Raw genomic sequence first — 26,410 nt, 5'->3', positions numbered from 1 at the left:
TTGTCGTTGACTCCCATTGACCCTCTTTGGTTGAGGGGGATGCTTATCCGGTTGTGCTTGTGGTGCAGCCACATTGCTGTCTGAGCAGTCAAGGCCTGAAGAGAATGCAGAATATTCATTACTGTGTCATTTTTACTAACCATGGTTCCAAGGCATAAACCTCAGGCAAATCAGCATTTTACGCCTGCTTTTCAAGTTCATTGGGTTCATTGGACTCGTCATGAAGTCCAACGTTCATTTTGAGTCGAAATCAATTTCAGGAGGCATTAGGTTATGTAGCTAACATTACAAACAAGCACATGCTTCAGTGCTGTTTGTGAAGTGATGTGTAATAACACGTTTATTAAGTGTGAGCATATTTCGATCGGACCATATTATGGCAGACAGTGGGTGGCTTAGCGAGGCAAATCCCTAAAGCCAGGGTGGTGAGGTGGTTGCATTGTCCCTCAGGGTCTGTAATACTCTGTATCAACTCCCTGTCTGCGTCCCTTATTTTGACCAGAGTCCTATGGGCACCATGTAGGGACTCGGGTGCCTTTTGGGAACGGAAGTCCTATCAATGTGTGGCACACAACATTCCGGTCAGGCAGACGACTGCCATCCAGTCCTGCAGTGACATCACTTTCCCCTCGTGCTTCAAAGACCGTGAGCTTTCTCTGTGACAGCTCTGCAGCCATCACAGTCATAGTGAGTCTATCGTGAGAGACAAAAGTACTTCCTCTTGTAATCGGATATCAAACACAAAGACAGTAGCACAGATGCTTCCCCTATTGCTGGTTGCTGTGTAGATACATGTTTTGGGTTGTTTTGGGACATGCGCTTTCTGTGGTTTCACTGAAACAGTATAATTTGCATATGGACCCATTATCAGTCTATCAAACTTCTGTACAGCATATCTCTTAACACCAACATGTGGGTTATGTTGAATTAGACACATCATTTCTGAATAGGAATGCAGTTCACTGGTCCTGAAATTACCATGGTAAAAGCTGATGCTGACTTTTGCATATTTTTCCAGTCGTTATTAAATCAACTGGTCCAATTTTTTTTTTTTAATAAAAAAATGTTTTACTTCAGAGGGAGTTTCTACCAGACAGACTGTAATCACTGCAGATCACGAGGGAGTCTTTAAGAAGTGAACAGCCAGTTCTCAGAAAGTTAAATTGAATTTGGAGCTAAATTTGGTGAGTCATCCTTTCACAGTGAAGCCTTCAGCTCTTTGAGTTTTTGGTATCGTCAGAGGCCATTCTGAGAGGATTGTTTTTCGGTTGACCCAGGGAACTGAAAATCTCTTACTGGCATTGACCAGCTACTTTCCCATAGCATCTGTTTTAGTTTACCATGCCTTTGTGTGGGTTTGCTCCTCCTGTGGGTTGTATACCCTCATTCACAGGAACACATGCTATATAGCACTTCCCAACCAGTGCAGGGCACATATCTCTCCTATTACTCACTTCTAGTGTGTAAACATCTATTTACACACACAAAAAAAGGAGCTATCTAGAACCTTTAAGGGTTCTTCCAGTAGAACCCTTTGAATAACCCTTTTTGGTTCCAGGTAGAATCCTTTTGGGTTCCACGTATAGCCCTTTATACAGAGCGAGAGAGAGAGAGGGTCAGTGGGTGTGAGCTGGTAACATACCTTTAGGCTTGATTTGGGGGAATGGTTTCTGTGTGTTTGTTTGACCAACTGAACTGGTTATTGTGTGGGGCGTTCTCCAATGTTATGTGTGGGGCGTTCTCCACTGTTATGTGTGGAGCGTTCTCCAATGTCCCAGCTAGTGGGTTATAGGCTACCCAAAGTCATAATCTGTATGCTACCTCTAGTCTGCAGAAGGGAAGTCCCTCAAACACAGCCTAAATATTACCCCAGTCCAGGAAGCAGCTCATGATGCCAATTTCCTTTATCACAAAATAAGATTTAGTTTGTCCGTACTGTTTCAGTTGGCTCTGACCAAAGAGCTGCAAGTCACTCAAGTCAAAAGGTTACAGAAGGAGAATTACATGCTTGTTTCTGACCTTACTTGCTGCATAGCCTCCTTCCTTGTGTGTGTGTGTGGGGGGTGGGGGGGTGGGGGGGTCAGTAGGGTGCTCCCATAAACGGCTAAACCCTCCCACAAGCAATTAACAAGGCTCTTTGCCTCTGGAAGAGAAGTCGCATACGCGTCCACATCTGCTCGCGCAACACACATTCTCGTATCCTCCGTTATACATCTGTCAAGCGGTGAGTTACTTTTTGTATTAATTAATGCATTTTTAATTATAATTTGGTTGACTTTTATTCGTTGTTGCGTGACCTGTTGTTTGAACCAGCAAAGGTCCATATGGAAACTGTATTATGCATAGATTTATATCGAGTTTTGTCAAAATTGTCGTGCGCAATATATGTTGTAGACCTGTTGAAGTTTGGCCTTCATTCTTCAACAGTTTTGCGCAAAGTTTCACATGAATTCATACGTGTGACTGATCGTGCATTCGCTCTATTCCTCTCTTGAAGCCTAAATTTGAACCGAAATCGACTGAAACATGATCTCTTCAACTGCTTATTGCTTTTTGTAGTTGTCTAAAAGCCAAACTAATGCCTTTATTTTACCAGTTGTGTCAATGAAGTGTAAATAGGTCTATCACAGTGAAAGAGAGTCGTGCACGGACAACTTGTTACTAGTCTTGATAACATTTCCAGGCATAGGCTACGTCTGTTATACAACACATTCCCTGGAAGAGAAAAATGTCATCATTGAGTTGTGTGCGCGCGTGGGTGTGTTTGTGGGTGCGTGTGTCTCAGCTTCTCGGTCTGTGTCTGTGTGAGAGAGAAAGGTATTTTAGTATTTGGTCATGCAGTGACAACCAAAATGTATGTTCAGTAGAAATGATAACTATCTCACCCAACACATTTGCATTATCCCAAGGTGTTGTTGATTTGAGTGCGATTATATTTTCTCGTCTATCTCGTCAAAGCAGAACCAGACAGATAGTTCATTCATACAAAGGCAAGCACAGTTAGCTGAGGTTACTGGTAGAGGAGTGCACTATTTCTACAGTGTAAAACCATGAAACATGTTTATAACCTAAATCTCAGTCTTTAAAACTTAAACAATAGGCATTTATATTTGCCAATAGTGTTCTCATCTTAAACACAGGTGTTGAGAATGCAAGATTAAACATAATAGGCAGATTTTTCGAGTCGGTTTCCAACCAGGAGAACATATATATCTCCTAAGTGTTCAGATTTTAAACACTAGTGTTTACTTTCCCATTATCCTGTTTAGAGTGCATTTAGTCAGTAAAAATGTACGTGACTTTCCATGCCTTTTATTCAGATCAGTGTTAGGAATGTCTGTCACCCTACCTATATTCAGCACAACGGATTCAATAAATATTTTAAATCGTGTAGTGATGTTATTACTCGACTGTGTTGAGTTCATTTCCGTTAACTCCCTGAGTGAAAGATATGTGGGAGGGGCCTCTATCCCATTTCCTAGTATGCTTTGTTGCAGGTTGGTAAAAAAAAAAAAAAAAGTTTGTTTTAATATCTCTGTTTCCTCATGCACATGGATTGATGAATTGATCTTATACTATACAAAGATAGATATCTTACCCTTTTCTTAACTAATCCAATTTGTAAGGGGTTGGATTTATTGCACCCATTACTGAGATTGTTGTTCCAGTTTAGATGGTTTAGTTAGCCTTGAATGTTAAGTCCTCACCATAGCAGTCATACTGAGTGATAAAATATTGAAATTATTGTCTATCTTCCCTCCGGGTGGATTCTGATAAGAATTGCTAATCACTTCACAAACCAGTGTATTTTGAATTGCATGTGTCCCATGATCCTGGATTTTCAGACCACAATGTTGAGGATAACTATGCTACTACTAAAGGCCTTATGTGGCCATAAAATGCTTACTTTTAATTGAAACACATTCACTTAGGCAGCCATTTGATGAAGGCTTCAGAATTATAAGTTATTTAATGCAATGATGATGTCTCTGTCACTAACAAACACAGTCATGGGTAGGTATCTTTCACGTTCACTAAAAAAGGCATGCTGGGAAATATGCAAATATACAGAGGTTTTATACCCTACAGTGTTCAAACAACACCCCCAGTGTTTAGTGTTTAAAACCTAATGCCTAGTACTGTGTTCATGTGATTTAAGAAGTCATACAGCAGATAAATATGTTCTGGTGTTTACAATCTAAACACTGTGACAGGTTTTCATTTAAATTCTCAATACCTTCACAGTGTTACAGAAAAGTGTTTAATTATGTGTTCAGATCCTAAACACTTGGTTTTACTGTGTAATGATTGGTTTTACAGTTATCATACAATAACATCGCTGATGTGAAATGCGTCAGTAGAAGTAGTGGTTTCATAATTATCTTTGCTTCTATTTTCAGTTTAATCTGAGCCATTTTCTTTATGTTCGTATTTTTATATTGTATTATATCTTATTGTTATTGCATTGTCGAGAAGGAACCTGTAAGTAAGCATTTTGTTGGACAGTGAATACCATGTGTATCCCGTAGCATACATAAGACAAATAAAAACATGTAATTTTAAACTTAAATTAGTCTCCCTCATCGTCCTTGTGCCATTTAAATGTCAAAAAAGCATACGGAAGCCAGGTTTATGTCACCATAATCTTGTCCTGTGTGCCTGTGGTACCAAATCTAATTTCTTTGTAGTAGGCCACCACTACTTTCAGAGGAAGTAGCACATTTTCACATATAGGGTTATGTTAATGCTTTCGGTATCTAGTGCTTCAAATATAATCGCTTCTCACAAAATGATCAACTAGATGGTCAAGATAACATGGGTATTTATAACCTCAGTTATGACCGTTGTTAGTTGACTACTACAACCCTAGACTAACAAACCCTATCTGAGGTCCTGTTGAGACAGGCGATAGCTTTGGTTCTCCATACAACATTTATGACAGGTCTGCCTCTCGCTCTCATTCTCATTCTCTGTTAATTTCTCTTTTACAGCCTGTCTTTTTAATTTAAAAGATGGCAGATGCAGTCAAATTACAACAGACAATGCAATGATGAAAACAGTGGCGATAAAGGTTAGAAATGAGAAACTGTCACCATTTTTGAGGAACATTGAGATACGAACATGTTCCCTCTTCCTCTCTCTCTTCTTTCTTTCCTTCCTTCCTTCCTTCCTTCTGTCTCTCTCTCTCTCTCTCTCGCTCTCTCTCTCTCTCTCTCTCTCTCTCTCTCTCTCTCTCTCTCTCTCTCTTCTCTCTCTTCTCTCTCTTCTCTCTCTCTCTCTCAGAGCCATCATGGTGTCCCACAAGGAATTTGTGGCCGCTGGGAAGGAGACAGGGCTGCAGGTGTGGCGTATTGAGAACATGGACCTGAGGCCTGTCCCCAAGGCCCTACACGGCAACTTCTTCACAGGAGACGCGTACATCCTCCTCTACACCACCGCAGCCCCCTCCCACTACATACACATGTGGATGGGTAAGACACACACACACACACACACTACACCTACTAGGCTCTTAACAGCCATTTCTTTAGATGTTGAAGAAATGTCACTAACCCCTGCCCCCCCGCTAAAATGCTTTGATAATACTCACATTCCTCAACGTAACCACTGATCAGACATGGACTGGACTTGAGAAAGCTATGTAGTGGAGTTATTGGATCTGGGTCACCGGCAGACATGACACAGACAGACTAGTATGGACATATGGATGGGGTATAGATATTCCCACAGACAAGTACACCAGAGGAGGCTGGTGGGGGGAGCTATAGGAGGACGGACTCATTGGAATGGTTGGAATGGAACCGAGTCAAGCACGTTGTTTCCGTGCGCTAGATGTGTTTGGGACCATTCCATTGATTCCATTCCAGACATTACAGTGAGCCCGTCCTCCTATAGCTCCTCCCACCAGCCTCCTCTGAAGTTCGCCCGTATGAATTTCAACAAGAGTGGAAGTCGCGTTCTTTCCCAATCATCAGTTACACTCACTTATAGAAAACGTGACTTTTTCAGAGTGTGTATGTGTGTAAACAGTAACACCCTTTAGCTGTGGTCAATTTACACGTAGACGCTTTGGTAAATCTATATATAGCAGGTATTGCTTGTGCAGAAAATGTTCAGTTTTCTCACACTTGGTTTGAAGTGAGGTGATCACATGAGAAAGCATTCCCAGCAACACACATCACTATGATGCTTTGTCAATGTTGTGTTGCGATAACAGTGATGTTGAAACTCTCCTTCCTGGTACTCACACTCATGTGTGAAATGTATTTGTGTAAATCTATTTGCCCTCTTGCTTTCCTGTCTTGTCTATTAGCTTAATTCAATTGGCTAAAGATCTTTCTGGGCCTGGTAGGCTACATACAAGTACACTTATCTTCAAAGAAAGCCCACATCAAATTAGAAACTCTCTCTCCTCTCATTTCCTTGCTTCTCTCTCTCTCTGTCTGTCTCTTTTTCTCTCGCTGTCTTCCCTTCTCTCCTCTCTAAACTTCTAGTTTGTCAGTTTGACTTCACAACAAGGCAAACCAGAGTGAACCCAGTGTGCGTGCTGAGCCGTGCTCGCACACATGTCATACCAGTTCCGGGTAGTCATTACCCACCCACAATAGACAGACGGGTCTGGACATGTTTATGTGGTACCTTGCTAACAAGGCTTCATTTCTTTACTGTGGTGCTGGCATTACAGATCTAACATTCTCTATCCCCCCGTTTGAGATCTGAGAGGGATCAATGCAAAATGGCGAACAACTCCACCCACCACGGTTTAACCCCATGTTGGAGCCCTAGGGCCCAACCACAGCAACGTTTACCCGTAGTAAAGGACTGACTGGACCTTGGTGGCTCTGATCAAACCAGTTCTAATATAAGCATTTTCTTGTACTCATTATTTGTATGTAAACCTTGGCATGAAGTCTCATTCCGTCAGCTCGGAGCAATTATTAAAGAATTGTCCAGAACCAAAACAGGCCGTCACCAGACTATACGCCACAGTTCAAATGAGAACACTTTGAATAAAGGCTTGGACGCAAGTCTTTGGTCTGTGCATGATTTTTAGCAATTTCTCTGTGAACGATGTCTCACTTTCTCCCTTCTCTTTCTTCACTCCAGGTGATGAGTGTTCTCAGGATGAGAGCGGAGCGGCGGCCATCTTTGCCACGCAGCTGGATGACTTCCTGGGCGGAGGGCCGGTCCAGTTCAGAGAGGTCCAGAACAATGAGTCCATCACCTTCATGGGCTACTTCAAGTCTGGCATCAAGTACAAGGTCAGTCGCTTTCAACTAACAATCAGACAGATATGAGTTGGGAGAGCTATTATAACTATATAAAATAACTATTTTCCAATGTATGGTCCACTAATGACATTTTGAATGAGATCAGTTATTTGAATGAGAGCAGTCATTTGAATGAGAGCAGACATTTTGAATGAGATCAGTCATTTGAATGAGAGCAGACATTTTGAATGAGAGCAGTCATTTGAATGAGATCAGTCATTTGAATGAGATCAGTCATTTTGAATGAGAGCAGTCATTTTGAATGAGATCAGTCATTTTGAATGAGAGCAGTCATTTTGAATGAGAGCAGTCATTTGAATGAGATCAGTCATTTTGAATGATATCAGTCATTTTGAATGAGAGCAGACATTTGAAGGAGATCAGTCATTTGAATGAGAGCAGACATTTTGAATGAGAGCAGACATTTGAAGGAGATCAGTCATTTGAATGAGAGCAGACATTTTGAATGAGATCAGTCATTTGAAGGAGATCAGTCATTTGAATGAGAGCAGACATTTTGAATGAGATCAGTCATTTGAAGGAGATCAGTCATTTGAATGAGAGCAGTCATTTGAATGAGAGCAGACATTTGAATGAGAGCAGACATTGTGAATGAGAGCAGACGTTTTGAATGAGAGCAGACGTTTTGAATGAGAGCAGACATTTTGAATGAGAGCAGACATTGTGAATGAGAGCAGACGTTTTGAATGAGAGCAGACGTTTTGAATGAGAGCAGACGTTTTGAATGAGAGCAGACATTTTGAATGAGAGCAGACATTTTGAATGAGAGCAGACATTTTGAATGAGAGCAGACATTTTGAATGAGAGCAGACATTGTGAATGAGAGCAGACATTTTGAATGAGAGCAGACATTTTGAATGAGAGCAGACATTGTGAATGAGAGCAGACGTTTTGAATGAGAGCAGACGTTTTGAATGAGAGCAGACATTTTGAATGAGAGCAGACATTGTGAATGAGAGCAGACATTTTGAATGAGAGCAGACATTTTGAATGAGAGCAGACATTTTGAATGAGAGCAGACATTTTGAATGAGAGCAGACGTTTTGAATGAGAGCAGACATTTTGAATGAGAGCAGTCAGTTGATGATAAGGAAGTGGTTTTAGAAAGGTACGGGTTGGGGCAAGAGGGGTTAGTCATAGTGACCTGTAATACAGTAACATCTCTGTTATAATACTACAACCATCGGGTTTGAGAGTTTTGCCTCTTGTTGTTCCTCTCACCATCTGTTTTATGTTTCCACAAAAGCCACAGTAAAGATCACAGTAATTTAACCATTTCTGTTTACCATTGGAAACTGGAAACTGGCTTCCTTCTATTTTAGAGTTGCACACTGTGTCCTTGAGAGAGCGGGAGAGAGAGAGAGGGAGGGAGGGAGAGGGAGAGAGAGAAAAATAGACAGAGAGAGAAACAAGCTAGCTAGGGCTGAATATCTGAGGCCTTTGTTACCCTGCAGTCATAAAACATTCCTTCCTGCTGCATCTCTGCCATGGAAAGTTCTCTGTTTTTCTCAGGAGAACCTCTCTTCCTCAGACTGGTTCTGTTTCTCATTTTGGGAATTTCATAAATAGCCACATAACACAACAACAAGCTTTGAATTCCCTTAAGAGGAAAAGAAAAACCAAGATTTATCAATGGTGGAAACCTACAATTATTTGCGTTAAATTGTAGTTTGGACAGTGATATCTATGGTTTGCAAACGGAAATCTGTATTCATATCTGGCTAAGTCTGTGTCTAAAAACGACAAATGAATGCTCTTGAAAGTGCATTGCAGCCTGCGGGGAAGAACCTTCACTCCTCTCTCCCAATGTGCTTTGAGAGGTAGGTGAGGAATGGGAAGGATCTCTGACCTTCTCATCCAATGAATTTTGAGAAGGAGAGCGGATGCGACTAGTCAAGAAAATGCAATTGAGATTCAACTATTAAAGCCCCCGTGCAGTCTTTGTAAAACATTTTTTTTTATCATCACTGTATGTCTAATAAATCACTGTGTGTGTTTATTTAATGAAAATAACTTTCCCTGAGCGGATAAGAGGCAATCCGGAATTTTGATAAAGACATTAATGAGCGAGCTAGGACGGACGTTAGTCAATATAACTATTTGTTCAGCACTTTTGAAATGTACAGCGATAGAATTCAGAACATGGGCCGTTCTTACAGTGTTCTCCCTGTACACCAAGTCCGAAACATAGAATAAATAAAGGGGGTATATAAGCAGACAATGAAAGCTCTGACAATATTCTATGATTACATTTCTCAAAAACATGTGCACCACCAAGTCAGAACAGTAGGCGAAATTAAGAGGGGAAAATAGACCAAATTATTAGGGTGAGGCAAATGGGCTACTAACAGCTTACTACACAACATACACTTAGTATTATTTTCTTAGCTACGGTATACATATCTCCCTGGCATATTACATCATTCATGCAACAGCATACAAGATATTTTTGGACTCACCTTGTTGTGCTGTGCTCACAGGAAGGTAGCGGTTGAACAGGAAGGTAATGCGGCGGTGCTTCGTGGGCAAATTTAGTCATCAAACTTTTTCATCAAGGTCTGGCATTCTCTGGATTTATGGTGCTTTCAAGACAACTGGGACCTATGGGAAAAAAAAGGTCAAATCATGATGACGTCAGTGATCTTCAGATCATAGCTCTAGAAAGAGGCCTGAGTTCCCCATTTACAATTCCGAATTGGATGAAAGTTCAAAACGTATTTTCCCATTAGTAGCTTGTTTTCCCGAGTTCCCAGTTGTCTTGAACTCACAGATTCCTTCCAAACCACTCATTGTTGAATTTGCGATTTCCAACTTGTTGTGTAATGTTTATGTCCAATGGCCGATGAGCCCCGATACATTTCATCTGTAATTTCTCACCATTATTTCTCTTCATATGACAAGGATTAAAAAGGATTTGCCTGTAGATTGTCAACTTGATTCATGATGATGACTGCTAGCTAAGATTTTGAAAGTATGATGTTGACATGATCAGTCCAATCAAAGCTACAGTAGCTATAACGCGATTTGACGTCATTTTATCTGTGGCCAATGACCTTGAGCCTTCTTGGATGGGCGCTTCTAATGTAACTCTATGGCAGCACCCAAGGGGCTAGAATTTTCTAAGTCCACCCTTAGAATTGGAGGTGACATAGTGTCCCCATGAGTGAGGGTTTTCTAATGATCAATTAGCCTTTTAAAATGATTAACTTGGATTAGCTAACACAACGTGCCATTGGAACACAGGAGTGATGGTTGCTGATAATGGGCCTCTGTACGCCAACGTAGATATTCCATAAAAAATCTGCCGTTTCCAGCTACAATAGTCATTTACAACATTAACAATGTCTGCACTGTATTTCTGATCAATTGTATGTTATTTTAATGGACAAAAAATTTGCTTTTCTTTCAAAAACAAGGTCATTTCTAAGTGACCCCAAACTTTTGAACTGTAGTGTATATTTTTTTGGACATTGTTTGCAAACTGATATGTGACATGTATTAATGCCAAAATAACATGCAAAACAGGCAAGCCCAATAAAAAATGTGTGGCTCCAAACAGGCTCTGCTCCACCTGCCCTGAATGACGGGTCTCCACTGACACCAGCTGTTTATCACTTGATTCTCAGAAAACCCTCTCCTGAATCAGCTGATGTTGCACCATCATTTCCCCACATAACTAAACAGCCGGACATCAAATGTGCATCAAACAACTGTTATGCATAACTTAAAGAACCCCTTTAATGACAGTATTGATTTTTGTTTGATTCATCTTGTTAAAGTTACAATATTCTTTCTGTTAGAGGCATTTGATTCTGCAAATCCATACATTGTTTGGGATATGTGTGCCCATGAAAACTGTTTTCACACCGTGCCAAACGAAATGTTACGGGTTACAGTGCACTTCCGAGATCTCCATACAAGAAGGAGTCCAACAGCAATATCATGGATTTTGTAATTCAATGTGTAATTCAATTGTTAAATGCTTAGTATATGATATAATGACAAACAGCAGTATGATAAATGTAAGGACAGAAAGGTAGTGTTTAAACATAGGTTTTGATTCAACTCATGAATTATATTGAATGTTACCCCTTTATATCTTAATGTATTCACATGAAAAAAAAAAAGGCAAATTATTACAATTGACTTTGTAACAGCTCCAAACAGTTGTCCACTACAGGAAACACTCACTGGTACCCTAGTTTATAGAGAGACCCACCAGCAAAAAAGCCTCTGATCTCCTCTTTACTCTTTCACCTAATTTGACCTCTCCCATCACAGCAAGGGGGTGTGGCCTCAGGCTTCCAACACGTCGTGACCAATGACATGAGCGTGAAGCGCCTGTTGCACATCAAGGGGAGGCGGGCCATCCGAGCCACAGAGGTGGCCCTGTCCTGGGCTAGCTTCAACCAGGGAGACTGCTTTATCGTGGACCTGGGAAAGGTAACGCTCGTCTACACAGTACAGCCTAGGTGATATGTAGACCTGTGTATATACACTACCGGTCAAAAGTTTTAGAACACCTACTCATTAAAAAGGTTTTTCTTTATTTTCACTATTTTCTACATTGTAGAATAATAGCAAAGACATCAAAACTATGAAATAATACATATGGAATCATGTCGTACCATAAAAGTGTTAAACAAATCTAAATATATTTTATATTTGAGATTCTTCAAATAGCCAACCTTTGCCTTGATGACAGCTTTGCACACTCTCGGCATTCTCTCAACCAGGTTCATGAGGTAGTCACCTGGAATGTATTTCAATTAACAGGTGTGCCTTCTTAAAAGTTAATTTGTGGAATTTCTTTCCTTAATGCGTTTGAGCCAATCAGTTGTGTTGTGACAAGGTAGGGGGTATAGAGAAGATAGCCCTATTTGGTAAAAGACCAAGTCCATATTATGTCAAGAACAGCTCAAATAAGCAAAGAGAAATGACAGTCCATCATTTCTTTAAGACATGAAGGTCAGTCAATACAGAAAATGTCAAGAACTTTGAAAGTTTTTTCAAGTGCAGTCGCAAAAACCATCAAGCGCTATGATGAAACTGGCTCTCATGAGGACCACCACAGGAATAGAAGACCCAGAGTTACCTCTGCTGCAGAGGATATGTTTAATAGAGTTACCAGCCTCAGAAATTGCAGCCCAAATAAATGCTTCACAGAGTTCAAGTAACAGACACATCTCAACATCAACTGTTCAGAGGAGACTGTGAATCAGGCCTTTGTGGTCAAATTGCTGCAAAGAAACCACTACTAAAGGACACCAATAAGAAGAAGAGACTTGCTTGGGCCAAGAAATACAAGCAATGGACATTAGACCGGTGGAAATCTGTCCTTTGTTCTGGAGTCCAAATTGGAGATTTTTGGTTCCAACCGCCGTGTCTTTTTGAGATGCGGTGTGGGTGAACGGATGATCTCCGCATGTGTATTTCCCACCGTAAAGCATGGAGGAGGAGGTGTTATGGTGTGGGGGTGCTTTGCTGGTGACACTGTCTGTGATTGATTTAGAATTCAAGGAACACTTAACCAGCATGGCTACCACAGCATTCTGCAGCGATACGCCATCCCACCTGGTTTGGACTTAGTGGGACTATCATTTGTTTTTTCATCAGGACAATGACCCAACACACCTCCAGGCTGTGTAAGGGCTATTTTACCAAGAAGGAGAATGATGGAGTGCTGCATCAGATGACATGGCCTCCACAATCCCCCGACCTCAACCAAATTGAGATCGTTTGGAATGAGTTGGACCACAGAGTGAAGGAAAAGCAGCCAACAAGTGCTCAGCATATTTGGGAACTCCTTCAAGACTGTTGGAAAAGCATTCCAGATGAAGCTAGTTGAGAGAATGCCAAGAGTGTGCAAAGGGGTGGCTATTTGAAGAATCTTAAATATAAAATATATTTTGATTTGTTTAACACTTTTTTGGTTACTACATGATTCCATATGTGTTATTTCATAGTTTTGATGTCTTCACTATTGTTATAGAATGTAGAAAATAGTAAAAATTAAGAAAAATCCTTGAATGAGTAGGTGTTCTAAAACCTTTGAATGATGATGTAGGTGTTGGTATTTGAAAGCTAGAGTCAGAGCTTTTAGCTAAGTTATATGATGAGCAAAATGATGTGGCTACACCATTGAAGGGACTCTGTAGTCGGTAGAATTGGTGAAATCATCACCATTAACCTGAACTCATATTTACAGCACCTCACATCTCTGTAAATCATGCATTGACGTCAATGATTATTTGCATAACATTTCAAGTTAGGCATCTCAATATAGGAGTTCAAGCCTGAAGGGCTATAGCTAAGTAACATTAGAAGCAAAAATGGTGGACACCAGAAATCACATAGTTGAATTTCAATACACGTATAGAGCCCTTAGGCATCGAAAAGACATGTAACTAGGTGACACTGGAAAGCTAGCTAAACCTTTTATTTCCTCGGTCTTCTCCACTCTACCTCTTCCTCAGGATATCTACCAGTGGTGTGGCAGTGAGTGTAACCGTTTTGAGCGTCTGAAGGCCTCCCAGGTGGCCATTGACATCAGGGACAACGAGAGGAACGGCAGGGCCAAACTCCACATGGTGGAGGATGGGGCTGAGCCACAGGCACTTACTGAGGTGAAGGATAGGGATACACACACACACACACACACACACACACACACACACACACACACACACACACACACACACACACACACACACACACACACACACACACACACACACACGCGTGCATGTACCAACACACACACACACAAGAAAATCAATCATACTTATACATGTACAGTATCCAAGTAACATTCAAATATTCATAATTGGAAGTGGTAATTACTGTATAACATATCGTAAAATGGTGCTATACATTTTTTAGGAGTTTCCTGGTTATTGAAATCACCTTCACTGTGGGAATGCAGATGGGTACAAATGCCTTTTTTGTACCCTGTGCCACTTCTGTGCCATAGCCTTTTGCTAAACTGCCCCCCCCCCCCAAACAAGTATATGGCAATGTCTCTAAGACTAACGAGAGAGAAAATGATAAATAAAAAGGGGGAGAGAGATAGAGAACGTGAATAAGAGAGAGAAAAGAGAGACTGGCCATGCATGTGTATGGGGCCTGGAACAAGGCTTCTCTGTGTTTCTGTATGAAGCTAATCTTCCATGTTGGATCCTCATAGACTCTGGGGCCCAAACCCAGTATCCCCCCTGGCACACCCGATGATGAGAAGGTGGACACCTCCAACAGGAAGAAGGGCGCCCTCTACATGGTAACTGATGTTACTGCACTTTTCTGTTTAGCATCAGCATCATGATTTGTCATTGTTCTTATCTCATTGTTCTCTTCTCTTGATAATGGTGTTATCCATTTCAGTTCTCACATATTGTTGATCTCTCAAGCTTATTGACGTACATTGTAGATCTCTGATGTTGTATATATTTGTTGATTCCATATTGATCCCTTATTTATATATGGGAATCCGTAGAGAAGAACACATTGCTTTTCAAGGGAGTACTGTCAACATATGTACAGGATGAATATGTGTCTGTTGATATCTAATCCCTGTGTTTTGTAGATCTCCGATGCCTCTGGCTCTATGAAGTCATCGGTGGTGGCCTCCTCCAGCCCCTTCAAACAGGCCATGCTGACCGCTGAGGAGTGCTACATCCTGGACAACGGAGTGGACAAGAACGTCTTCGTATGGAAAGGTAGGCTACTCTTCTCCTCTTCGCTCTGCTTTTGAAACATTTGCCAGGATATTGATCATTATGTGACGCACTTTGACGAAGCAAGTCGATTATCGGAAAATATGTAACTTCTGGGAAACAGCTCCGTCTGGCCAAAAATAGTGTCGGGGCATAAATGGCTACCTCAACGTGTAATGTTTTACAGCAATCTTTTCAGAGTTTTCTCTTTACGTATTTGTTTTAGCAATCGTCAGGTTTTTTTTTTAGAGTCTTGTTGAGTTGGGTTGATAATTTAGCATCCCTATCTGTTTCCCCTTCACAGGACCCAAGGCCAACACATCGGAACGTAAAGCAGCCATGTCAGCAGCCCAGAAGTTCATCAAAGAGAAGGGCTACTCCGATAAGACACAGGTACACTGATGGAATAACGGGAAGTTTAATTTTGAAAAAAAACATTTTGACCATTCCTAGGTCTTGCTCAGGCACTACTAGGAAATGGTCCAAATTTTGTTAGCCATGTCCACTTTCCCCCCCAAAAAGTGACTTAAACTTTTGAACGATAATGAATATTAAAAAAAGATTGATAGTTTCACATAACCATAATTCCAAGTTTCATTTATCACTCAGCTATTGGAACGAACGTGAGATGAATTTGTGGTTTATGGCAAACAAAAAACGTGTATTTCTTCTTCGGCCCTGCAGATCCAGGTACTTCCATCAGGAGGCGAGACCACTCTTTTCAAGCAGTTCTTCAGTGACTGGAAGGACAAGGACCAGACCACAGGTCCCAGTAAGGCCTACAGCATCGGCCGCATTGCCAAGGTGGAGCAAGTGCCGTTCGACGCCTCCTCCCTCCACTCCAATAAAAACATGGCCGCCCAGCATGGCATGGTGGATGATGGTAAAGGCAAAGTCCAGGTAAAACACATAATACTGGACTACAATGGAAATAACTAAGTCAAGGATCTCAAACTAATTTTTCCCAGGGTCTGTCTGTTTATATTTACATAGACAACCACGGGCCGTATTAAATCATCTTTTGGGCCGAATGTGGCCCACCACCCGAACGTTTCAGACCCCTGAACTAAGTCTTTGGACTTTACTGTGTTTCTATCTTAAATTTAGGAAAGTTCAGGCAAATACAAGGTTTTGAAGCAGCAGTCAGGGTGCTGGGCACTTTCAGAACAAATCAGGGCAGCAACATAAACGTTGAAAATGATATTGTGAGTGAGCACCCCTAACTATTGCTTTGTTTTCAGATCTGGCGTGTTGAGGACGGTGATAAAGTGGCTGTGGATCCCTCCTCCTACGGCCAGTTCTATGGTGGAGACTGTTACCTCATCCTCTACAGCTACAAACTGGGAGGCAGGGAGCAGCACATCATCTACACCTGGTCAGTACATATGACATCATCCACAACTATGCTGTAAACATGACATCATGTATTTATACCTAGTGAGTGCAAATGACTAATCATCTACTGTGCACCTGGACAGTGCAAATGACATCGACACCAGGTTTGTGTACAACAAATCAGTTACACAAAGGGGGCATTTTACCTAACCCTAACCTGTTCTGGAATATTCTGAAACACTTCCACGTGTCCTCCTGAACCTAGTTCATAAAGAAAGATGTATCTGAAATGAGCATGGCAAACTGACTCAATACTTTTATCCCATATTTGATACCGGTGTGGTTAACATGTTTGCTGGTTTGTGTGTGTGTGTATCAGGCAGGGGCTGAAGTGCACCCAGGATGAGCTGGCTGCCTCTGCCTTCATGACAGTGAAGCTGGATGACTCTATGGGAGGAGCCCCTGTTCAGGTGGGTCTCTTTACTCTCCAGCTCATCTTCCTGTCCCCAACGCAATCGGTGTCAATAGCACAGCACAGTCAATAGCTATGACGGTGTGGCGTTTTTATTCGTAAGGGCACTGGACAAAGCACTTTCAGTCAATAGGTCAAAGGTTGTCAAGCCGTTGCATTTATTGTGGTTCATAACGCCGAATAAAAAAAAATTATTAACCAGATAGGCCAGTTGAGAACAAGTTCTCATTTACAACTGCGACCTGGCCAAGATAAAGCAAAGCAGTGCGACAAAAACAACAACACAGAGTTACACATAAACAAACGTACAGTCAATAACAATAGAAACATCTATATACAGTGTGTGCAAATGGAGTAAGGAGGTAAGGAAATAAATAGGCCATAGTAGCGAAGTAATTACCATTTAGCAAATTAACACTGGAGTGATAGATGTGCAGGTGATGATGTGCAAGTAGAAATACTGGTGTGCAAAAGAGCAAAAAAAGTAAATAAAAACTATATAGGGATGAGGTAGGTAGATGGGTAGATAGATGGGCTATTTACAGATGGGCTGTGTACAGCTGCAGCGGTCGGTGAGCTGCTCAGATAGCTGATGCTTAAAGTTAGTGAGGGAGATATGTCTCCAGCTTCAGCGATTTTTGCAATTCGTTCCAGTCATTGACAGCAGAGAACTGGAAGGAAAGGTGGCCAAAGGAGGTGTTGGCTTTGGGGATGAACAGTGAGATATAGCTACTGGAGCGTGTACTATGGGTGGGTGTTGTTATGGTGACCAGTAAGCTGAGATAAGACAGAGCTTTACCTAGCAAAGACTTATAGATGGTCTGGAGCCAGTGGGTCTGGCGTCGAATATGTAGCGAGGGTCAGCCGACGAGAGCATACAGGTCGCAGTGGTGGGTGGTATATGGGGCTTTGGTGACAAAACGGATGGCACTGTGATAGACTGCATCCAGTTTGCCTGTGCATGTATGATCTTTTGCCAAGGGCAGCTGCTGCGTTGGTATCCAGTCTCTAGCAAATGAGGTCATTTTATTGAGTCTCCTATGCATTTTGTCCTGTCTTTATAGACGGAATAATTGTGTGGAAAGGTTTTGATACTGACCAGCAGAGGGCAATCACTCTTTGTTTTGCTTCCAGTTGGGTGTTTCAAGCAGTTTTGTGCTTAACATTTTAATGGGTACCACCATATTGGCAAATAATGTTACATCGTGACAGTTCGGTATATTAAGGACAGCAACCTTTGTCTCAATTTTCATGAAATCAACAGAATGACCCATCACTTTAGAATGTTTTTTCTGAATCTACATCATTATCATTAAGTGTCCATGTTTGTCTATTTCCCCCTACAGGTGCGTGTGACCCAGGGCCAGGAACCCCCCCACCTGATGAGCCTGTTCCAGGGCAAGCCCATGATGGTCCACATTGGAGGAACGTCCCGTAAAGGAGGACAGACAGGCACTGGCAGCACACGACTCTTCCACATTCGGCAGTCCTCCACCCGCGCTACACGAGCCGTAGAGGTGAGTTCTCAGTGTGTCTATGTGTGAGGGAGAGGAAAAGATAAGTCAGTTCGGGTTCAACAGGGGTATATTATTTATTTATTATTTTTATTTCACCTTTATTTAACCAGGTAGGCCAGTTGAGAACAAGTTCTCATTTACAACTGCGACCTGGCCAAGATAAAGCAAAGCAGTGCGACAAAAACAACAACACAGAGTTACACATAAACAAACGTACAGTCAATAACACAATATAAAAATCTATATACAGTGTGTGCAAATGTAGAAGAGTAGGGAGGTAAGGCAATAAATAGGCCATAGAGGTGAAATAACGCTGGAGTGATAGATGTACAGATGATGATGTGCAAGTAGAGATACTGGGGTGCAAAAGAGCAAGAGGATAAATAACAATATGGGGATGAGGTAGTTGGGTGTGCTATTTACAGATTGGCTGTGTATAGGTACAGTGATCGGTAAGCTGCTCTGACAGCTGATGCTTAAAGTTAGAGAGGGAGATATAAGACTCCAGCTTCAGTGATTTTTGCAATTCGTTCCAGTCATTGGCAGCAGAGAACTGGAAGGAAAGGCTGCCAAATTAAGTGTTGGCTTTGGGGATGACCAGTGAAATATACCTGCTGGGGCGCGTGCTACGGGTGGGTGTTGCTATGGTGACCAGTAAGCTGAGATAAGGCGGGGCTTTACCGAGCAAAGACTTATAGATGACCTGGAGCTAGTGGGTTTGGCGACGAATATGTAGTGAGGGCCAGCCAACGAGAGCATACAGGTCGCAGTGGTGGGTAGTATTTGGGGCTTTGGTTATAAAACGGATGGCACTGTGACAGACTACATCCAGTTTGCTGAGTAGACTGTTGGAGGCTATTTTGTAAATGACATCGCCGAAGTCAAGGATCGGTAGGATAGTCAGTTTTACGAGGGTATGTTTGGCAGCATGAGTGAAGGAGGCTTTGTTGCGAAATAGGAAGACAATTCTAGATTTAATTTTGGATTGAAGATGCTTAATGTGAGTCTGGAAGGAGAGTTTACAGTCTAACTAGACACCTAGGTATTTGTAGTTGTCCACATATTCTAAGTCAGAACCGTCCAGAGTAGTGATGCTTGTCAGTCGGGCGGGTGCAGGCAACAATCGGTTGAAGAGCATGCATTTAGTTTTACTAGAATTTAAAAGCAGTTGGAGGCCACGGAAGGAGAGTTGTATGGCATTGAAGCTCGTTTGGAGGTTTGTTAACACAGTGTCCAAAGACGGGCCAGATGTATACAGAATGGTATTGTCTGCGTAGAGTGATCAGAGAATTACAAGCAGCAAAAGCGACATCATTGATATATACAGAGAATAGTTGGCCCGAGAATTGAACCCTGTGGCACCCCCATAGAGACTGCCAGAGGTTCGGACAACAGACCCTCCGATTTGACACACTGAACTCTAAGAAGTAGTAGTTGGTGAACCAGGTGAGGCAATCATTTGAGAAACCAAGGCTATTAAGTTGCTGCAGGGGGTGCTGAGCTGTTGGCCGGGGTAGGGTTAGCCAGGTGGAAAGCATGGCCAGCCGTAGAAAAATGCTTATTGAAATGATCGATTATGATACCATTACCTATTAAGATGGGAGATGCGGGAAGAGGGTCTTGGCGGTGTGGGAAGGGATGGGAAACATGGTTTCCGGGTGGGGAGGAAGGATGCGGGCGGGTGGATGGGGACTGAGGGGGCTGGGGTGAATGGGCTGGGGAGGGGGAGCCTTTTTTGTTTATTTTCCGAAATACAAAATATTACAAAACTGGTGATACTGTTTATCTTTGTATGTATTTCTCCTTATTTAAAAACGAATAATGTACCCACGGGTACAAGAAAATATATGTGAAAATATGAAATGCAAATATGATAACTGAATATATGAATATATCTGAATTAATATGACTTTTAATGTTATACCTGTAGGGCTGTTGGGTTAATCATTTTACCGCAACACTGGCAGTCATTGTCATGACCGCAGTAAAATTCCACGGGACCGCTGAGTATAGGTAATCTCCTTTTATGCACTCGGGTACTACCAAGCATGTCCAATCTCGCCAATCACCATCAGGTCGCCAATAGCCTGGTACTCAGGGCTCTATTGTCCCTCCATCAGGTCCTAATGGCCTGGTACTCAGGGCTCTATTGTCCCTCCATCAGGTCCTAATGGCCTGGTACTCAGGGCTCTATTGTCCCTCCAACAGGTCCTCATGGCCTGGTACTCAGGGCTCTATTGTCCCTCCATCAGGTCCTAATGGCCTGGTACTCAGGGCTCTATTGTCCCTCCATCAGGTCCTAATGGCCTGGTACTCAGGGCTCTCTTGTCCCTCCATCAGGTCCTAATGGCCTGGTACTCAGGGCTCTCTTGTCCCTCCATCAGGTCCTAATGGCCTGGTACTCATGGTTCTATTGTCCCTCCATCAGGTCCTAATGGCCTGGTACTCAGGGCTCTCTTGTCCCTCCATCAGGTCCTAATGGCCTGGTACTCAGGGCTCTATTTTCCCTCCAGAGAGAGGGGCTGTCAACAGTTTAATGAAATATGTTTCGTTGTGAAAACATGTTGCTATTGATGTTTCAGAACAGATTTCACTTGGTTTCCCAAATGAAGCACTGGGTACCTTCAGGAACAGGGTTGGAGAGCCCGTGGCATGGCGTTTGGTCGGAATATAACCTGTAGCCCAGTGTGGTTGATGCGTGGAGTGAAATAACCGGAGTAGCCTACCTGGCATGATTGAAAAACGAACAGGCGGGAAAGTGGCCTCCATTCGCTATTCGAGTGCATATGGATGATGTCGTTTCCCCCCTGTTCCTGCCCATTTGATAATGGTCCATTCTAAATCGAAACTAATTTGACATATTGTTAAAGACAAGATTACATTGAGAATAGTCTGATGGGTGAAAATATGATCACTTGATGAGAGAACAACATGTGCAGCCTGAGGCAAGGAGCAGAGCGCATGCTTTTTTGTGACTTTCTCAAATCATCAATGGCTTATAATCGCATCATGCAGCCCATATATGTTTTGATTTCTACAACGTTCTATGGTTTGTATCATTCATAACTAAAGTTGCCAAATAACTCTAAATCTAGTGTATAGGATCTGATTAAAATTAGCACTTTTATGCTCAACATAGCCACTTCATCTGCACACTCGTTCTGGAATGGGAAAAATATCCTTTCTATTTTATTCAGCTAAGTTCAATTATATTCTTCTCACTATAAAATCATATAATATAAAATAATGACATGGGACTTATAAGCATAACTTATCTGCTAAATAAACAAGCCTACAGCCTATGGCATGGCGCATAGCCAGACAAAGAGTAGGTCAACTCATATTCTGTTCTTCTGAAATACATTTTCTTCATATCATAATGTTTGTTTAGACCTGCCTAAAATAAAGAATGGATTTATTGTTATGGTGTATATTAAATTGCTTTATTAGACTTTTTTCAATGTAGATGTTCCAAAGGCGCGTATCAGTGGCTTGTATGCGGCTGGTATGCGTGGAGACCTGGTGATACTGAACGTGTTTATATGAATTAACGGTCAATTACCGTGAGACAGGCAGTATTTTGCTGACAAAATTGAATGACCGCCACAGCTCTACGCTGTAACCCCCTTCTGAAAAAATGACAAACAAAATAAAAAGTTGAGATAATGACCATCGGTGTGGGTGGAGGATTGACAGGCCCTTAGAAGAACATCTAAAACTATAATATAGTAGAAGTATAGAAACAGTGTAGTATAAGAAGTAGGATTCTACTTTTACCAGACCACTTCTGAACACCTCTTGTCTTTTTCTCCCTGTCAGGTAGAGCCCTCCGCTTCCTTCCTGAATGCCAATGACGTGTTTGTGCTCAAATCTCCTGATGCCATGTTTGTGTGGAGGGGGGTGGGCGCCAGCGAGGAGGAAATGGCCGCCGCCAAGCATGTGGTGGGCATCCTGGGTGGCAGTGCCAGTGATGTGACTGAGGGCAAGGAGCCAGGTAAGGATTTCATGTAGTATTCCATCTTTATTGTATTAGTGGGGTGCATCTCGATAGTCCAACGTGTCTTCCTCTTCTTGTCTTATCTCCTTCATCTACACTAGGCTGAAATCACAGGATAGGTAAAGGCTATTTGGTGGTGGCATCCTCTCATGCATTTGCTTGACCATCTACCTTTTTTCAGATCAGTGTTGATGAAGGAAAGGTTACAAGGAGAGGAAACAACTTTAGACAATTGAAATGTGCCCCTAAAATAACACAGGAAAGAGATAACATCACACATGCTAATATCACAACAAAACACGATAGTGTTCCCGAAGAACCAATGAAATGAATCTATGCTGGTCTTACCTGTCCTAGCTGGGTTCTGGTCTGCCCTGGGAGGGAAGAAGGAGTACCAGACCTCCAAGGGTCTGCAGAACATGGTCAAACCTCCACGCCTATTTGGCTGCTCCAACAAGACCGGATGCCTCAGCGTAAGTGATGGGAGTGTTGTTGAGTGTGTCTATCGTCGCGTGTCTCTTGGATAGATAGCTGACTACTCAATTCAACCCCCAATGAGAAATTCAGTGTCACTCCGAAGGAGAGAACATTGCATAGGTAACACAATGTGGAATACTACAATGCAAAAGTCCAATGTGCCCATGTTCCACAGTGCTGTATTTTAATCCTCCAATCACCAGGTGGAAGAGGTTCCTGGAGACTTCCAACAGTCTGACCTGGCCACTGATGATGTCATGTTGCTGGACACCTGGGACCAGGTGAGTGAAGCTCCTCCATCATAATCACAATTCACAAGCTTGTTCATCTTCTGCTCTCAAAAAACAATGCAGAGTGAATCTGAAAGTCTAGAAGCTAACAGCATGTGTGGCCTCCCCACAGATCTTCCTCTGGATCGGCAACGATGCGAATGCAGAAGAGAGGACTGGAGCACCCAAAATAGGTACGAGAACACGCAGAGAAACACACTTTTACAGTGGCCCCTACTCAGGATCCAGACGGGGGTCACAACTGATTTAAGAAGAACATGAGTTATCTTATGATGCTCATTGTATCTAGCTATATAATCAAAGGATGACCTTTAGATTAGTAAAAGGTTGTTTTCTCCCTCCGACGCTCACCATTGCATACAGTTGAACTTGAAATTGGTTTCAGCCTATGGTTAAAGCTTCACTTTCTGTGGCCTTCATAAAAATATTTTCTGGATCAAAGCATTATGAGTTCCTTTTGTGACTTAATAACATAACAGTACTGTATTTCTGGTCTCTCTCTTTAGCCAGAGACTTGGACTGTCACAATACAGGAATAATGTTTATGCTCTTTCCATCCCTCCATCCCTCTCTCTCCCTCTCCCCCTCTCTCTCTCCCTCCCTCTCTCCCCCCCTCCTCTCCCCCCCCCCCCTCTCCCCCCCCCCCCCCCTCTCTCCCCTCCCTCCCTCCCTCCCTCCCCTCCCTCCCTCCCTCTTCCCCTCCCTCCCTCCCTCCCTCCCTCCCTCCCTCCCTCCCTAGCTAAGGACTATGTGGACTCAGACCCCTCTGGACGCAGAGGGCTGCCCATCTCCACCATCAAACAGGGGGCAGAACCCCCAACCTTCACTGGCTGGTTCCAGGCTTGGGACCCCAAAATGTGGGAAACAGACCCTCTGGAAAGAATCCGTGCCAGCTTCTAAATGCAAAACTCCACCCACCCCCTTACCTATCTGCCACTTACCCATACCCATACCCTTGCCACTCCCATGCACTGCTGTTTGGGAGTTCCTGCCTCTATTCTGTACCAGTGCACTGCACCGCTCTGTTACTCTAGCTTGAAAAAAATAACATCATGTTGTCGTTTTTAAAGATGTATGAAATGTTTGCCTAGCATGTTTTTTTATTTCCTGTTAGAGCATATCTTTGGGAGCCTTCTCACTCCAGTAGTTCTACTGTATTGAATCCAAAAGGTATTTGTTGCCCTTCGTCTTGATATGTGATGCATGCTGCATTTTAACAAGATAAACTACATGGCCAAAAGTATGTGGACATGCTCATCGAACATCTCATTCCAAAATCATGGACATTAATATGGAGTTGGTCAATGTTTGTCTATGGAGATTGCGTGGCGGTGTGCTCGATTTTATACATCCGTCAGCAATAGGTGTGGCTGAAATAGCCGGATCCACTCATTTGAAGGGGTGTCCACATACTTTTGTATATGTAGTGTATCTAACTGAAGAAATACGTGATATCTTTTTGACATTATTTTTGATGATTCTGAAATGCTATTACAGATGGCTTTTAAATAAATTCCTAGTATTTTAAAGGATTGTCTTTCTTCTGTGGACTGTGGTAGAAATAAGAACATGTTGGTAGCCTACATTTTCTATGTTGACAGGAGCACACATGGACAGGAATGACAGCAGAACAGTTTCACACTTTTAATATCAGTACAACCTCTTTCTCCCATGTAACATTTCTCTGTCTTCTGAAGTTGGTCAAATGGTGTAAAAAAACGTACCTAACTTATGAGAACAGAAAACCATAGTAGCCGTCTAGGATACTGTAAAAAAGGAAGACGCCAAGAGAATGTTACCCTTTTACGCACCATTTGGCTAAGGAGAGTTGCCTGAATTCCTTCTTCCCGCTTTTAGAGCTACAGTGGCAGAGCGCTTGGCATGATTGACAGGGTGACCTTGATCGAACTGCTCATCAGCCAGTCTCGCGGGAGCCTGGGCAGACAGCTCTTTCCCGCCACTCTTCGGGAAAGTGAAAATGGTTTGCTGCTTGCCATGGCTCGAAGAAATGACATGAAAGCTTCTTATACATTAGCTTTCACAGCTGTACAGGCCTACAGGGACTTCATGAGAAACTGAGAAAGGTTCATAGAGAAACAAAGTGCTGAAAGCTTTCTGTTTTTCTGCAGGAGAGGAATAAGCCTATAGGGTAGGCCTATATATGAGTGAGTGACCCACATGGCAGGCCTGTGTAGGTAAGCCATTCTGGTCAAATATGCTGAGTGCCTTTTAATAGGTTGAAAGCTTTTGGTTAGGCCTCAGTTTACTAAGTATTTGATATTGTAGCTAGGCTTTTAATCTTCAGTAGGCTACATCAAGTTCATTAATTGGAACTCAGGTAGTCTGGCTCCCGAGTGGCGCAGCAGTCTAAGGCACTCAATGCTAGAGGCGTCACTACATACCCTGGTTTGATCCTGGGCTGTATCACAATTGGCCCAGCATCACCCGGGTTAGGGGAGGGTTTGGCCGGGGTAGGCTGTCATTGTAAAATAAGAATTTCTTCTTAACCGACTTGCCTAGTTAAATAAAGGTTAAATAAAAATACATTTAAAAAATACTGTCTTCTACTACAGGTGTAGGCTTCTGTAGCTAGGCCTTGGATTCCTTAAAGTTTAGACCTCCCAAAATCCACATGCTAAAGTGAGGGGGGAAAACATAGATTATCCTTGCACCCATGTCACTGTGAACATGGCGGTCACTATATTTGACCTGTTTCTTAGACTAGGCTTCCTTCTCTTGTCACCAAGTAAAGTAACATTTAGAAGTGACATTTGTCCTGTAACCGCTTGCGCGCGTGACAAATACGCCCACTCCTTGCGCGCTCGCTACCGCTCGCCTCCCTCCAACACTATCTAAAAAAATGATAAGTGGTTTATAGGTGGTTTTAGCCTCTCAATAATAGGCTATCTTTGGCGCCGCAGACAGAGATGGGACCACACAACAAAACAGTAAGCTAAAGTGTGCATAAGCTTTAATATTTGCACAAGGAGTCCATAACTTTCCATTCAATAATTTGCATGAAATCTCCTACTTCACACATTAATTTCTCTAAATAAAGAAACGTGATAGGATACTTTTTGTATAGGCTGATCCATAAATATCACACATATTCAGACGTAGGACATTTATGGACTAATAGAGTTTTTAACATTGGCAATGAGGGGAAAATCACGTCAAGATCAAAACACTTCAAGCTTCACTGAAAACTTTCCTTTGCATAGCCCTTGGCTGGCATAATAGAGGCTGTTATTATTCGGGCACTCAATGACAAAGTAACCTGGCATTACGAACCACTACTGCTATGCGGCGGCGCTCCAC

The 26,410-nt window shown here is 42.4% G+C and overlaps 1 protein-coding gene across 1 annotated transcript; it reads left to right on the top strand.

Annotated features, from left to right (window-relative positions):
- Positions 1-2,085: 2,085 nt before the first annotated feature.
- On the top strand, positions 2,086-24,621 carry LOC139550867 (gelsolin-like). The gene is made up of 17 exons (XM_071362089.1): positions 2,086-2,224; positions 5,284-5,471; positions 7,108-7,262; positions 11,574-11,735; positions 13,769-13,918; positions 14,479-14,568; positions 14,875-15,007; positions 15,309-15,397; positions 15,689-15,904; positions 16,246-16,379; positions 16,719-16,809; positions 18,158-18,328; positions 22,148-22,322; positions 22,683-22,798; positions 23,006-23,083; positions 23,205-23,265; positions 23,832-24,621. Exons 2-17 carry the CDS (start codon positions 5,291-5,293, stop codon positions 23,990-23,992), a joined length of 2,163 nt encoding a protein of 720 aa, XP_071218190.1. The 5' UTR covers positions 2,086-2,224; positions 5,284-5,290; the 3' UTR covers positions 23,993-24,621.
- The last annotated feature ends 1,789 nt before the right edge of the window (positions 24,622-26,410 follow it).

Source organism: Salvelinus alpinus, chromosome 23 (genome assembly GCF_045679555.1).
Source record: "Salvelinus alpinus chromosome 23, SLU_Salpinus.1, whole genome shotgun sequence".
Taxonomy (NCBI): Eukaryota; Metazoa; Chordata; class Actinopteri; order Salmoniformes; family Salmonidae; genus Salvelinus; species Salvelinus alpinus.
This window is presented reverse-complemented; position numbering and strand designations above follow the sequence as displayed.